Source organism: Cheilinus undulatus, linkage group 2, assembly GCF_018320785.1.
Source record: "Cheilinus undulatus linkage group 2, ASM1832078v1, whole genome shotgun sequence".
NCBI lineage: Eukaryota > Metazoa > Chordata > Actinopteri > Labriformes > Labridae > Cheilinus > Cheilinus undulatus.
Genome location: NC_054866.1, coordinates 8,744,460 through 8,761,102, shown reverse-complemented (window position 1 = coordinate 8,761,102; position 16,643 = coordinate 8,744,460). Strand labels below are relative to the sequence as shown.

The window sequence follows — 16,643 nt, the reverse complement described above, 5'->3', positions numbered from 1 at the left end:
TGTGGGTTTTTAATTCAACATAATCAAACAATTTTATGTTAAAATACTCAACAGATGTTTACTTCATCCCAATTACAAGCAATATAAAAAAGATTTATGTTTAATATTTGCCTTTTGCCTTGTTAGATCACATTTATGAATTAAAGTGGTACCTGTTTTCAGTTTGTTTTTTAATAAAATGTGATATAATCAAGATATGAGAGGAAAAAATTCTACCAATTTACAAATGAAGCCAAAGTTTTGCATAACTATTGCAATAAAAATGCATAAATTTCATTTTAAGAAAACAAAACTTTTTTAAATATATACATAACATTCAACTAAAGTTAAAAGGAGCTTACATTTACATTTTCTAACTCATTTAAATTTTTCCACTTTTTTAAAACCTTATTCGTCACTGACCCTATAATGCAGCAGAGGTAGATTATGGGCCGTAAAGTAAGCTTTAGAAGGACAGAAGAGTCAACGCATTTAAAGGTCAGACATACAGTCGTGTTTTTATCAACGCTGACATGTGGAACTTGTAGGAGTAGATAAAGGATTTTATTTTCTGGTCATGAAAAAGTACTGACACATTGATTTTTCTCTGCAGGAACATCCCCCTGTCCATACATTGATTCTCCCACTGTGCACATACAGTATACTAATGGGAGGTTGTTTAATTAAACTATCACCATAGCTCATCCTTACTCTGCCTGCAAATGTTCTGATTGTCTTTTGGTCATGCATCAGGGAAAGAAAATCAAATTATGCTAGTAAAATGTAAAGAATATTCACATGTTGCCAGATTATGTTACATTCAGTTACCTGTATGTAATCAGCTTTTTCCCCCATTTGGGTCTTCCATCATAGAATACGTATCGGCGGACAACTAGCAGACCACACCTCGGTCTCTTCATCACCGGAAGTGTTTCATTGTTCAACGCACCAGTCACCTCAAGGTCAGAGCATAATAGTGGGAGATTTTTTTAAAGTCAAAGTTAAAAAACAATTCTACACATTTTGCCAAATAATTTCCGGAGAAAATCTTAATTCCTTTTCTTTGTTGTTGTACCTTAAGGCCATAGAAAGACTGTATGGACTTCAATTATGAAAGGAGAAAATGTAATGTCTGGAGCTCTTTTAATTTGACTGTTTTCATTATCAATGACAGAGAAGATTTGGCAAATTTTTCATGGGTGCAACCCACATACTCAGCTCTGCTGCTCATCCCACAAATAAATGTTCCTTACAAATGTGGTACCAATTAAAAGGAAAATAAACAGGCTTTCCAACTTAATAAGATTTATTACCAAGAAGCATCGTTACAACAAAGAAATAATGTACCAAACACAAATTTCCTGACTTAACAGATTTATTAGACCACCTGTCATATTTGTCTCAGAGACCATCCAGCATCATGAAGTGCTTTAATGTGGACTCTTTCATTGTCAGTGAGCTCTCCACGTTTTACCATTTTGAATAGGAATGAGGGATTTCAAACTGAATTAACCTTTTTAAACCCAATGTTGAGCCGGCTCACTGGGCTTGTCTGAGAAGTCAGAAATGAATCAAGCATAACATTCAACCACTAAAACTCTTTCTCTTCAGGAATTCAAGTAAATAACTATAATTTGACATATTAATCAAGAAATATTAATGTGCTTTACTATTTTTTTCAGTTTTTTTGTAAATCCGCAAATGTGAAAATTCATGGATAACAATAATAATTCTATTTTAGCATTAAAAATATCATTTTGGTTAAAAAGCTTCTACATATTGGTGTATTAACCATTGCAGAAACATAAAAAATGATTTTGGTAATTACCAATGCTGTTAATTTAGGGCAGCTGTGGCATAAACCTTACTTTGGTTAGGGTTAGGGTGGTCTAATAAATTTGTTAAGCACCGTATATATATATATATATATACATACATACACACACTGCCTGGCCAAAAAAAAAAAGTTGCTACCAAAAAAGGTCACACACTCTAATATTTCGTTGGACCACCTTTAGCTTTGATTACAGCACGCATCCGCTGTGGCATTGTTTCGATAAGCTTCTGCAATGTCACAAGATTTATTTCCATCCAGTGTTGCATTAATTTTTCACCAAGATCTTGTATTGATGATGGGAGAGTCTGACCACTGCACAAAGCCTTCTCCAGCACATCCCAAAGATTCTCAATGGGGTTAAGGTCTGGACTCTGTGGTGGCCAATCCATGTGTGAAAATGATATCTCATGTTCCCTGAACCACTCTTTCACAATTTGAGCCTGATGAATCCTGGCATTGTCGTCTTGGAATATGCCCGTGCCATTAGGGTAGAAAAAAAATCCATTGATGGAATAACCTGGTCATTCAGTATATTCAGGTAGTCAGCTGACCTCATTCTTTGGGCACATAATGTTGCTGAACCTAGACCTGACCAACTGCAGCAACCCCAGATCACAGCACTGTCCCCACAGGCTTGTACAGTAGGCACTAGGCATGATGGGTGCATCACTTCACCTGCCTCTCTTCTTACCCTGATGTGCCCATCACTCTGGAACAGGGTAAATCTGGACTCATCAGACCTCATGACCTTCTTCCATTCCTCCAAAGTCCAATCTTTATACTCCCTAGCAAACTGAAGCCTTTTTTGCATGCCAATGATTTGACCCTTCTTAAACAGACTAACATCTTTTCCACGACCACAGGATGTCTTTCGCCATGGTTGTTTAAGAAATGAGAAGTTACTCATTGCATCAGCTGGGGTTAAATAACTTGTTCCTATTGGATAATCACCCATGCAGTAATTATCCAATAGGAGGCTCGTACCTATTTGCTTAGTTAAATCCAGGTGGGGACTTTTGTTGTTGTTTTTTTTTTTGGCCAGGCAGTGTGTGTGTGTATATATATATATATATATATATATATATATATATATATATATATAAAAGGGGTGTCAATGGATCAAAATTTTTAATCACGATTAATTTCACAAATTTCATAGTTAACTTGAGATTATTCACAAATTAATCACACTTTATTATCTGTTCTAAATGTACCATACAGGACTATATTTCAAGATTGAAATATTCTTAACAACACAAGTAGACAAAAATGCTTTCTTTATACAAATGTTTGGTAAGGCCAACAACCCAAAACAACTGATAATATCCAGAAAATTCTCTTGACTAAGTTCAAAGATAGTGAATGCTCCAAAAATATGCTGAGAGCATAACATGGTAAACTCAAGCCCAAGAGAAACAGATGTAACATTACTGAATGATACCACAGTGTAGAGTCAAACTTCACACTTCTAGAAGTTAACTCCTCCGTTGTTCTCAGCAGCTTAGCACAGAACAATCTAAAAATCACACATGGACATAAAGAGCATGGTCGGTCAAGTTTAAATCACTCAAAGATCATTCCTGAACCTTCACACTTAAAGCAGAGAATTTCAACCTCACATGGGGGAAATAAAGGCTCACAATCATCCCTTTACAACAAGAGGACTCACAACAGGATGATACAAAAAAAGAGAGACTAAATACAGTTAGAGAATTACACTACAGATCACTGAGAGACTAAATACAGTTAGAGAATTACATTACAGATCACTGAGAGACTAATACAGTTAGAGAATTACACTACAGATCACTGAGAGACTAAATATAGTTAGAGAATTACACTACAGATCACTGAGAGACTAATACAGTTAGAGAATTACACTACAGATCACTGAGAGACTAAATACAGTTAGAGAATTACACTACAGATCACTGAGAGACTAAATATAGTTAGAGAATTACACTACAGATCACTGAGAGACTAATACAGTTAGAGAATTACACTACAGATCACTGAGAGACTAATACAGTTAGAGAATTACACTACAGATCACTAAGAGAGACTAAATACAGTTAGAGAATTACACTACAGATCACTGAGAGACTAATACAGTTAGAGAATTACACTACAGATCACTGAGAGACTAAATACAGTTAGAGAATTACACTACAGATCACTGAGAGACTAATACAGTTAGAGAATTACACTACAGATTACTGAGAGACTAAATACAGTTAGAGAATTACACTACAGATCACTGAGAGACTAAATACAGTTAGAGAATAACAATACAGATCACTGAGACTAAATACAGTTAGAGAATTACACTACAGATCACTGAGAGACTAATACAGTTAGAGAATTACACTACAGATCACTGAGAGACTAATACAGTTAGAGAATTACATTACAGATCACTGAGAGACTAATACAGTTAGAGAATTACACTACAGATCACTGAGAGACTAAATACAGTTAGAGAATTACACTACAGATCACTGAGAGACTAATACAGTTAGAGAATTACACTACAGATTACTGAGAGACTAATACAGTTAGAGAATTACATTACAGATCACTGAGAGACTAAATATAGTTAGAGAATTACACTACAGATTACTGAGAGACTAATACAGTTAGAGAATTACACTACAGATTACTGAGAGACTAATACAGTTAGAGAATTACATTACAGATTACTGGGAGACTAAATATAGTTAGAGAATTACATTACAGATTACTGAGAGACTAAATATAGTTAGAGAATTACACTACAGATCACTAAGAGACTAAATATAGTTAGAGAATTACATTACAGATTACTGAGAGACTAAATACAGTTAGAGAATTACACTACAGATTACTGAGAGACTAATACAGTTAGAGAATTACATTACAGATTACTGAGAGACTAATACAGTTAGAGAATTACACTACAGATTACTGAGAGACTAAATACAGTTAGAGAATTACACTACAGATTACTGAGAGACTAATACAGTTAGAGAATTACATTACAGATTACTGGGAGACTAAATATAGTTAGAGAATTACACTACAGATCACTGAGAGACTAAATATAGTTAGAGAATTACATTACAGATTACTGGGAGACTAAATATAGTTAGAGAATTACATTACAGATTACTGAGAGACTAAATATAGTTAGAGAATTACACTACAGATCACTGAGAGACTAAATATAGTTAGAGAATTACATTACAGATTACTGGGAGACTAAATATAGTTAGAGAATTACATTACAGATTACTGAGAGACTAAATATAGTTAGAGAATTACACTACAGATCACTGAGAGACTAAATACAGTTAGAGAATTACACTACAGATTACTGGGAGACTAAATATTAGAGAATTACATTACAGATCACTGAGAGACTAAATACAGTTAGAGAATTACACTACAGATCACTGAGAGACTAAATATAGTTAGAGAATTACACTACAGATCACTGAGAGACTAATACAGTTAGAGAATTACACTACAGATCACTGAGAGACTAAATACAGTTAGAGAATTACACTACAGATCACTGAGAGACTAAATATAGTTAGAGAATTACATTACAGATTACTGGGAGACTAAATATAGTTAGAGAATTACATTACAGATTACTGAGAGACTAAATATAGTTAGAGAATTACACTACAGATCACTGAGAGACTAAATATAGTTAGAGAATTACACTACAGATCACTGAGAGACTAAATACAGTTAGAGAATTACACTACAGATCACTGAGAGACTAAATACAGTTAGAGAATTACACTACAGATCACTGAGAGACTAATACAGTTAGAGAATTACACTACAGATTACTGAGAGACTAAATACAGTTAGAGAATTACACTACAGATCACTGAGAGACTAAATACAGTTAGAGAATTACACTACAGATCACTGAGAGACTAAATACAGTTAGAGAATTACACTACAGATCACTGAGAGACTAATACAGTTAGAGAATTACACTACAGATCACTGAGAGACTAATACAGTTAGAGAATTACATTACAGATCACTGAGAGACTAATACAGTTAGAGAATTACACTACAGATCACTGAGAGACTAAATATAGTTAGAGAATTACATTACAGATTACTGGGAGACTAAATATAGTTAGAGAATTACACTACAGATCACTGAGAGACTAAATATAGTTAGAGAATTACACTACAGATCACTGAGAGACTAAATATAGTTAGAGAATTACACTACAGATTACTGAGAGACTAATACAGTTAGAGAATTACACTACAGATCACTGAGAGACTAAATACAGTTAGAGAATTACATTACAGATCACTGAGAGACTAAATATAGTTAGAGAATTACATTACAGATCACTGAGAGACTAATACAGTTAGAGAATTACACTACAGATTACTGAGAGACTAAATACAGTTAGAGAATTACACTACAGATTACTGAGAGACTAATACAGTTAGAGAATTACACTACAGATTACTGAGAGACTAATACAGTTAGAGAATTACACTACAGATTACTGAGAGACTAATACAGTTAGAGAATTACACTACAGATTACTGAGAGACTAAATACAGTTAGAGAATTACACTACAGATCACTGAGAGACTAATACAGTTAGAGAATTACACTACAGATTACTGAGAGACTAAATACAGTTAGAGAATTACACTACAGATTACTGAGAGACTAAATACAGTTAGAGAATTACACTACAGATCACTGAGAGACTAAATATAGTTAGAGAATTACACTACAGATCACTGAGAGACTAAATACAGTTAGAGAATTACACTACAGATTACTGAGAGACTAATACAGTTAGAGAATTACACTACAGATCACTGAGAGACTAATACAGTTAGAGAATTACATTACAGATCACTGGGAGACTAAATATAGTTAGAGAATTACATTACAGATTACTGAGAGACTAAATATAGTTAGAGAATTACACTACAGATCACTGAGAGACTAAATACAGTTAGAGAATTACACTACAGATTACTGAGAGACTAAATACAGTTAGAGAATTACACTACAGATCACTGAGACTAAATACAGTTAGAGAATTACACTACAGATCACTGAGACTAAATACAGTTAGAGAATTACACTACAGATCACTGAGACTAAATACAGTTAGAGGATTACACTACAGATCACTGAGACTAAATACAGTTAGAGAATTACACTACAGATCACTGAGACTAAATACAGTTAGAGAATTACACTACAGATCACTGAGACTAAATACAGTTAGAGAATTACACTACAGATCACTGAGAGACTAAATACAGTTAGAGAATTACACTACAGATCACTGAGACTAAATACAGTTAGAGAATTACACTACAGATCACTGAGACTAAATACAGTTAGAGAATTACACTACAGATCACTGAGACTAAATACAGTTAGATAATTAGTCTACAGATCACTGAGACTAAATACAGTTAGAGGATTACACTACAGATCACTGAGACTAAATACAGTTAGAGGATTACACTACAGATCACTGAGACTAAATACAGTTAGAGAATTACACTACAGATCACTGAGACTAAATACAGTTAGAGAATTACACTACAGATCACTGAGACTAAATACAGTTAGAGAATTACACTACAGATCACTGAGAGACTAATACAGTTAGAGAATTACACTACAGATTACTGAGAGACTAAATACAGTTAGAGAATTACACTACAGATTACTGAGAGACTAATACAGTTAGAGAATTACACTACAGATTACTGAGAGACTAAATACAGTTAGAGAATTACACTACAGATTACTGAGAGACTAAATACAGTTAGAGAATTACACTACAGATCACTGAGAGACTAATACAGTTAGAGAATTACACTACAGATTACTGAGAGACTAATACAGTTAGAGAATTACACTACAGATTACTGAGAGACTAAATACAGTTAGAGAATTACACTACAGATTACTGAGAGACTAATACAGTTAGAGAATTACACTACAGATTACTGAGAGACTAAATACAGTTAGAGAATTACACTACAGATTACTGAGAGACTAAATACAGTTAGAGAATTACATTACAGGTTACTGGGAGACTAAATATAGTTAGAGAATTACATTACAGATTACTGAGAGACTAAATATAGTTAGAGAATTACACTACAGATCACTGAGAGACTAAATATAGTTAGAGAATTACATTACAGATTACTGGGAGACTAAATATAGTTAGAGAATTACATTACAGATTACTGAGAGACTAAATATAGTTAGAGAATTACACTACAGATCACTGAGAGACTAAATATAGTTAGAGAATTACACTACAGATTACTGGGAGACTAAATATAGTTAGAGAATTACATTACAGATTACTGGGAGACTAAATATAGTTAGAGAATTACACTACAGATTACTGGGAGACTAAATATAGTTAGAGAATTACATTACAGATTACTGGGAGACTAAATATAGTTAGAGAATTACATTACAGATTACTGGGAGACTAAATATAGTTAGAGAATTACACTACAGATCACTGAGAGACTAAATATAGTTAGAGAATTACACTACAGATCACTGGGAGACTAAATATAGTTAGAGAATTACATTACAGATCACTGGGAGACTAAATATAGTTAGAGAATTACACTACAGATCACTGAGAGACTAAATATAGTTAGAGAATTACACTACAGATCACTGAGAGACTAAATATAGTTAGAGAATTACACTACAGATCACTGAGAGACTAAATACAGTTAGAGAATTACATTACAGATCACTGAGAGACTAAATATAGTTAGAGAATTACATTACAGATTACTGAGAGACTAATACAGTTAGAGAATTACACTACAGATCACTGAGAGACTAATACAGTTAGAGAATTACATTACAGATCACTGAGAGACTAAATATAGTTAGAGAATTACACTACAGATTACTGAGAGACTAATACAGTTAGAGAATTACATTACAGATTACTGGGAGACTAAATATAGTTAGAGAATTACACTACAGATCACTGAGAGACTAATACAGTTAGAGAATTACACTACAGATTACTGAGAGACTAAATACAGTTAGAGAATTACACTACAGATTACTGAGAGACTAATACAGTTAGAGAATTACACTACAGATCACTGAGAGACTAATACAGTTAGAGAATTACACTACAGATTACTGATAGACTAAATACAGTTAGAGAATTACACTACAGATCACTGAGAGACTAATACAGTTAGAGAATTACATTACAGATTACTGAGAGACTAATACAGTTAGAGAATTACACTACAGATTACTGAGAGACTAAATACAGTTAGAGAATTACACTACAGATTACTGAGAGACTAAATACAGTTAGAGAATTACACTACAGATCACTGAGAGACTAATACAGTTAGAGAATTACACTACAGATTACTGAGAGACTAATACAGTTAGAGAATTACACTACAGATCACTGAGAGACTAATACAGTTAGAGAATTACACTACAGATCACTGAGACTAAATACAGTTAGAGAATTACACTACAGATCACTGAGACTAAATACAGTTAGATAATTAGTCTACAGATCACTGAGACTAAATACAGTTAGAGAATTACACTACAGATCACTGAGACTAAATACAGTTAGAGAATTACACTACAGATCACTGAGACTAAATACAGTTAGAGAATTACACTACAGATCACTGAGACTAAATACAGTTAGAGAATTACACTACAGATCACTGAGACTAAATACAGTTAGAGAATTACACTACAGATCACTGAGACTAAATACAGTTAGAGAATTACACTACAGATCACTGAGACTAAATACAGTTAGAGAATTACACTACAGATCACTGAGAGACTAAATACAGTTAGAGAATTACACTACAGATCACTGAGAGACTAAATATAGTTAGAGAATTACACTACAGATCACTGAGAGACTAAATACAGTTAGAGAATTACACTACAGATTACTGAGAGACTAATACAGTTAGAGAATTACACTACAGATTACTGAGAGACTAAATACAGTTAGAGAATTACACTACAGATCACTGAGAGACTAAATACAGTTAGAGGATTACACTACAGATCACTGAGACTAAATACAGTTAGAGAATTACACTACAGATCACTGAGAGACTAAATATAGTTAGAGAATTACACTACAGATCACTGAGAGACTAAATACAGTTAGAGAATTACACTACAGATTACTGAGAGACTAATACAGTTAGAGAATTACACTACAGATTACTGAGAGACTAAATACAGTTAGAGAATTACACTACAGATTACTGAGAGACTAAATACAGTTAGAGAATTACACTACAGATCACTGAGAGACTAAATATAGTTAGAGAATTACACTACAGATCACTGAGAGACTAAATATAGTTAGAGAATTACACTACAGATCACTGAGAGACTAAATACAGTTAGAGAATTACACTACAGATCACTGAGAGACTAAATATAGTTAGAGAATTACACTACAGATCACTGAGAGACTAAATATAGTTAGAGAATTACACTACAGATCACTGAGAGACTAAATACAGTTAGAGAATTACACTACAGATTACTGAGAGACTAAATATAGTTAGAGAATTACACTACAGATTACTGAGAGACTAAATACAGTTAGAGAATTACACTACAGATTACTGAGAGACTAAATACAGTTAGAGAATTACACTACAGATTACTGAGAGACTAAATACAGTTAGAGAATTACACTACAGATCACTGAGAGACTAAATATACTTAGAGAATTACATTACAGATTACTGGGAGAAGTCAAGTCTCTGCTGAGAGCTCACCAATAAGACAGACACAACTAATGGTGTTTCACTGTTCTGATGTGGTCAGAGGTGAGTAAGGTGGACACATCTGCCCTACTCATGGGAAAAAGCAAGTAATTACTTAAAAAATGTCTGTTATTATTTATCATCTTTTTTATTTTCAAATTTAAAAAACGCCCAAATGTAAAATAAATGCTGACAGTAAGAAATTACTGTCATCAGTCCAGTAAATTCACTGGAATGTAAAAGTAAAAGAAGTCTCAGTGGAGAACCTTTATGGTGTAGTAAGAGGAACTAACCATCTTTTCATTCTTCAGATCATAGAAGAGCTACAGATTTAATCTCAAACATTTTTTATTCATAAATAAAGGAGACCCACAGTCTAATAATGCTTGTTAGCTTATATTATGATACTCTACAGAGCTTCTTCACTCTCAGGCTCACCTGCAACACCTCTGCTCCTGTCATACTCTGCTGATCTGTCCCCTCCTCCTCCTCCTCCTCATGATGTAGCTTTATATTAATCTGCATCTGACCGTCTCCAATAGAGACTGCAGAGTCTTTGATGGCATCTTGATTGTCTGTTTTTTGAATTTGGCATTTATTTACAGTCCCAGTCGAACATTTAAGCGCGTTTGGTTCGTTTTCTCAGAATACTTTCACTTTCAAGCAGGAGCTGCATGGGGATGGGAGAGGGGATATACAGACCTTTAGGAGAAGTGATTGGACCAGTCAATAGTCGATATAAAGGGGCATCACCACTATGGAGCAGGTACAAAACAGAACTAGATAAATGAATAAATCAAACTGGCCAAAAAGTGTGTCGGCCCACCAGGAAATGACCGGTATGCCAGATAGTGAGTCTATTGGTTGTAAACAATCCAGCATGGCTAGGGGGGGCGGCTCTCTGCATTGGCGGTGTGCTCTGCCAGCGAATGGTACGGGCTATTTACGATTCTACGAACTCCTGGTAACTCAGTTCATGTCCACAGTAGGAGCCTCTGCTCGATCTGACATGATCTTAAACTGAACCTGCCATTTAAAAGTCTCTGTCCTGTATCCATTTCTGCTTACTTGCACTGCATCACGACGGCGCCACTTCCCGATCTGGTAAACTACAGGATGGGTTGAGGGTCACACAGAACGCACATGCGTTAATCATGCAACAAAAAAATTAGTGGCGTTAAAAGAAATCTGAGTTGACACGATATTAACGCGTTAACTTTGACAGCCCTAATATTGGGCTGCTTACATTAACACATTAATGCTTGTGATTAATATTGAAACCTTAACACGTTAAGAAAATAATAATGCAATTTAATCATATGACTATGTTTGACCACAACTTGCTCCTGTAGTCTTCCAGTGCGGATGTTTATGTGCCTGGGGATGAAGAGATGACAGACAGGTCAGACACAGCCAGCAGTGATGAGTGAGGAGACAGATCCAGGTCTGCTTAATGGCAGTTCTCTCTTTAAAAAGCTGACGGATGTTAGTCAAGATAAAACCAAAATTGTGGCACATGCTGCAGTGATGAACTGTCTTTACACCAAAGCAATACTCTGCTAAGACCACTTGTAGTTCAAATATTTGTCCTTGTTTTGTCTTTCCACCAAACTATAGAAAGTATCGATAGTGGTATCGATAAGGACTCAGATCAGCCATTCAATGTGCTGTACATAGAATTAAAAGTAAGAAAAACCCCCACAATAACAATCTTTAAAAATCTTTAAACATAAAAAGATACTAAAACTATTTTAAAAAATGCTGTGATCACAGCATAGTGATGTGATTAATTTGATTAACTTTTTAAATTAACACATTCCAACACTGAGTGTCCAGGAGTTCTCTTTTAGCCTCTGTATCAAGCAGGTTCCAACATCATTAGATTTTCACCAGAATTATATTAAAGTTTATCATTATTCTGACAACTGTGACATGTACTGTGCATTATCATTTAGCTATAAATAAGATTTTTCTGTATTAAATATTTTGAATTGGTGCTGAATTACCTCAGCCAGGACTTCGTCCTCTGGTGAAACTGGTGAAGAAACAGATGCTGCATGGAACAGGGCTGGCCAGCCCAGCAGAAGGATCCAAAAACCAGCAAGAGACCTCATGCTGCAGTGGTTCATCCTTTACATCTGATCTCCTTGCATAAAGGAGGCCTAGATGTATTACTGTTGTTAATGAATCCTGAAAGAAGTATGTCGTGTCCTCTTGTGCTTTCTGATAAAAACTGCAGACATCCTCCTACACACTGTTTGATATTCACACTGTCTGTAAACAGTGACCCCTCTGATCACACAGTGGGAGGAGATAGTGATCAGTGACCATGTCACTTAACAGGCAATGATACATTTGTAAGGCAGTTTGTTTTTTTTCCAGAAGGTTTTCGGTGTTTGTTTTATAACTCACCATATTAATATAATTTATCACATGTGAAAATGATAAGGAAATTGAGTAAAATCAATGTGGATGAAGCCAAAATCAGAAGTTATAATAACAATGAGAACTTTATTTGTATACCACTTTTTAAAAACAGGGGTTTATGGATTGCTTTGCCAAATGTGACAATTGTAGAGCAAAGCATTAAGACACAACAGCAAGGGCCACACATCTTTTCTCCTTGGGCAGGCTGTTCCAAAGTTGAGGGGTCCTGATGGAAAACACTTGAGTAGCATTAGTAAAGTTGCATTAGTAAAGACTAGTGGTTACAAAGAACAAACTTGTAGACTTTTTTTTAACACTATACCATAACATCCAGACATTTATCAACATTAGGTTGCTTTTTGTGCTACCTTTCTCTGCTTCCATAACCTTTTCTGTACTGCAGTCACAGTCAAGTACACATCCTGATGTCTTAAAATATGCTTTCTCTAATTAACCTCTGCCCCCTACTTTAAAGTAGTCAAATGCCCCCCAAATTAGACTGTGTGGTACAAACGCATTTCTATGTCGAAATATACCAGGAATTAAATCCCTATTCTCTAACTAACCTGCCTGATTCTGGGGCCATATCACACTATTGACCTATGGCTAAGCCACGCCCCCTCCACTCACTCGGACAAACAATGAACATTCACTGACAGACGCTACTGCAGTTGTCACAGTAGGAGACATTTCACAGGAGGCCATTGATGATTATTGGAGACCGAAAGATCACATATCATCTAGAAGTTACCAAAAAGGGCTAAACTACAAATTGGAGGGATATATTAATCATTTTATTGTCGAGAAGGTCGATAAAAAGCTTCAGTTACAAGCCAAAATTTACAGATCCCAGTGCAAACGTGATAAACCGCATCTCGTTGCCATCACAACCTCAGACCACAAGATAGAGGATCAGCATCAAAGTGCCATTGAAGTTAAGGTTTTTGGCTCAGAATAGAGAAAAATATAACGGCCTTTTTACCATTGTTACCAAGAGTTTCTCCCCATTAGTTTGGTGCTACAGTATTTACATTGAATCATTCAGCATAACGTTTGCCATCCTCGGCTTTTACAGATAAGTTAACGAAGCTAAGCTCTAGAGTTAATGTTAGTTTAACTGGAGCCCTTTGGACAACAGCTAACAATGATGTACGATCACCACAGAATAAAAACTAGAACAAAAAATGCCAATGAACTCCCAACAAAAAACTTGACACAATGAACAATGTAGCTAGGAGCTAACGTTAGGCTAGCTTTAGCTAATGTTAGAGATGTTTAAGATAACTTTATATTTCTTTCCAGCAAAGTGACAATATGCTGCCTCAAATATGACATTGGCTTACCTTAGAACAGATGTAGACATCCTTGTTAATTTTATTCACGCCAAGTTGATTTTGTGGTCTACCGCACAATTATATCCAAAGAAGACACTTTTCTCGGTTTAGATGTGGCTTAGGAAAGGGTAAAAAGTACACTCCGTTGCCCAGACTCTCAGGATACCTTGTGTTGGAGTCGCATGTACCCCATGAACACCATTTGACCATTTTTGAACTTAGGTCATTTTCACACCTGATAGTCCGGGGACTCGGTCCGTTTTGGAACAGACATTGCCATGTTGCACTTTCCTTTGGTTTGGTTTGCATTCACACTGCTCTCTTGGCCAAGCGGACCAAACCGTCTGAACACCTACAACCTCTGCCCGCTAGGGGCGCTGTCGCCACAAACAAACAGCGACCAAGAAGAAAAGAAGGCATAGAAGAAGGTGAAACTCCTTCCACCGGTCTTTCCTTCCACATAAACAATTAAAAACCACAGAATTTATGCTGTCTTGTGGTTTCTGCTCTTGCATTTTGGCATTATGAGCAGCCGGCAAGGTGGTGAGCTGTCCAGCATGTCGTCCTTCACATGAGATGAATAAATCAGCATGGACTACGAAGTGTTGCCATGGCTACCCAGATGCCAAGGGAGTTACCAACATGTATTTGAGTGTATTAAATCACATACAAATCTGTGTATTATTATGCTTTATGCCTCATCCTGCCTTTGGTTCACAAGTTGGTCTGCTTTGTGTTCACACCTCCAACGAACCGCACCAGGGTTTGTTAAGGAGCGGACCGAGACCACCTGTTTCAGGCGGTCCAGAGTCCGCTTGTTTGGTCTGCACCAGAGTTTGTGTGAGCGTTCACACCACTCGAAACGAACCAGACCATCCGGGAAAATGGACCAGAGTTCGGTTAAAGCGGACCAAACAGCTCTGGTGTGAACGCACCCTTAAAATCTCAAAAAAACCTCATAAAACCAGACCAAAACTGATTTTCTCCTATTAATTTCAATGGACGTCCAGACAGCAGTTGTCCGAGTGTATGGAACGGCTATGCGCACTGTGTTTGGCTCATCGCGTTTGAGGGCGGGACTTAGCCATAGGTCAATTGTGTTCTATGCACCCTGAAAAACCTGGGATTTTTGCTCTCTGCACTCTCATACCTAGTTATTTACTCCTTCCTAAATAACTAGCTAGCCTATGTGACATGATGCTAAAGAAAATCTTCCCCTCCACATTCAGGAGTGAAATGGTTCAAAACTGGTTAAGTTCAGAGCACTTCTTCTCCTAAGGAATCAGGACTGCCACTGCTCTACACCAGGCTTTCAGGATAGATTGTTTCTGCCATACTAACCCTAGTAAACAGAGAAATCTAAGACATCAGGTATGCTTTTAAAAATCTGGTAGGGGACTTCATTTGCCCCTGGAACAAAGGAAGCCTTTGCTCACCACACTACAGTCTGCACTTGCCTTTCCTTCCTTATCATGGAAAAAAAGGCTGTCAACGAACAGTTTTAGTCATAGTTTTAGTCGACTAAATAACACTGGCCAGATGGGGGAAGATATGGGGGGCCTGATGCGGCCCCCAGGCTGCCAGTTCATGATCACTGTCCTCTATCCATTAAAAACTCTATCTGTTCTTAAGGTGGGATGTCACGTGGAAGGCCCAAATCTCTATTGTTCCCTGGAATCAGAGCAAGTCTTTCTTAAAGAGGGGGTATTATAATTTTAAGATTTTTAAAACATAAATATAAAATCACAATGTTGGGTGTCCATACTCCACGTGTGCAAATTTTCAAACCGCAAGATAAACGTATGCGGCAGTAATCTTGGAATTAGCGTGTAAACTGATGAAAACGGTTCGTTGAAAATCTCTCCGAGATTCTCCCGAGACGAGATTTCGATGAAGCAAACAGGGAGCAAACTGATGAGGTCATCGCAATATTATCTCCTGACTGGTTCGAGGTTCGTCTGTGCTGCCGGCAAAGCGGAACAGACCGCCCCCACGAGGCCTTTTAGCCATTTAGTAACACAGTAATTAAACACTTACCAAACAGATACGTCCTGCTCTAGCCTTCGCTGCTGGTGGTTTATTCCCCCTCTCTGATGTAAAGCCTTGAAAAAAGGCATAATACCCACATTTTAAATGCTTCTTTTTCTCGTGCACGGATACCTTAAGTTGCCCTTGCCTTTAACAAATTTAAATGGATCCCTTTAAACTGTTCTAACCTCGTCCTTCTGCTCCCTCCTCCT

General features: G+C 36.1%; 1 protein-coding gene across 1 annotated transcript in view; it reads right to left on the bottom strand.

The window, feature by feature from the left end:
* LOC121522152 (collagenase 3-like) overlaps positions 1 to 12,771 on the bottom strand; it is a 33,615-nt gene extending 20,844 nt beyond the window's left edge. The window contains exons 1-3 of the mRNA XM_041806277.1: positions 12,649 to 12,771; positions 1,055 to 1,081; positions 808 to 935 (exon numbers count right to left, since the gene is read on the bottom strand). Coding sequence (XP_041662211.1) covers positions 808 to 935; positions 1,055 to 1,081; positions 12,649 to 12,771 — 278 coding nt within the window. The remainder of the gene's footprint in view (positions 1 to 807; positions 936 to 1,054; positions 1,082 to 12,648) is intronic.
* Positions 12,772 to 16,643: the final 3,872 nt, after the last annotated feature.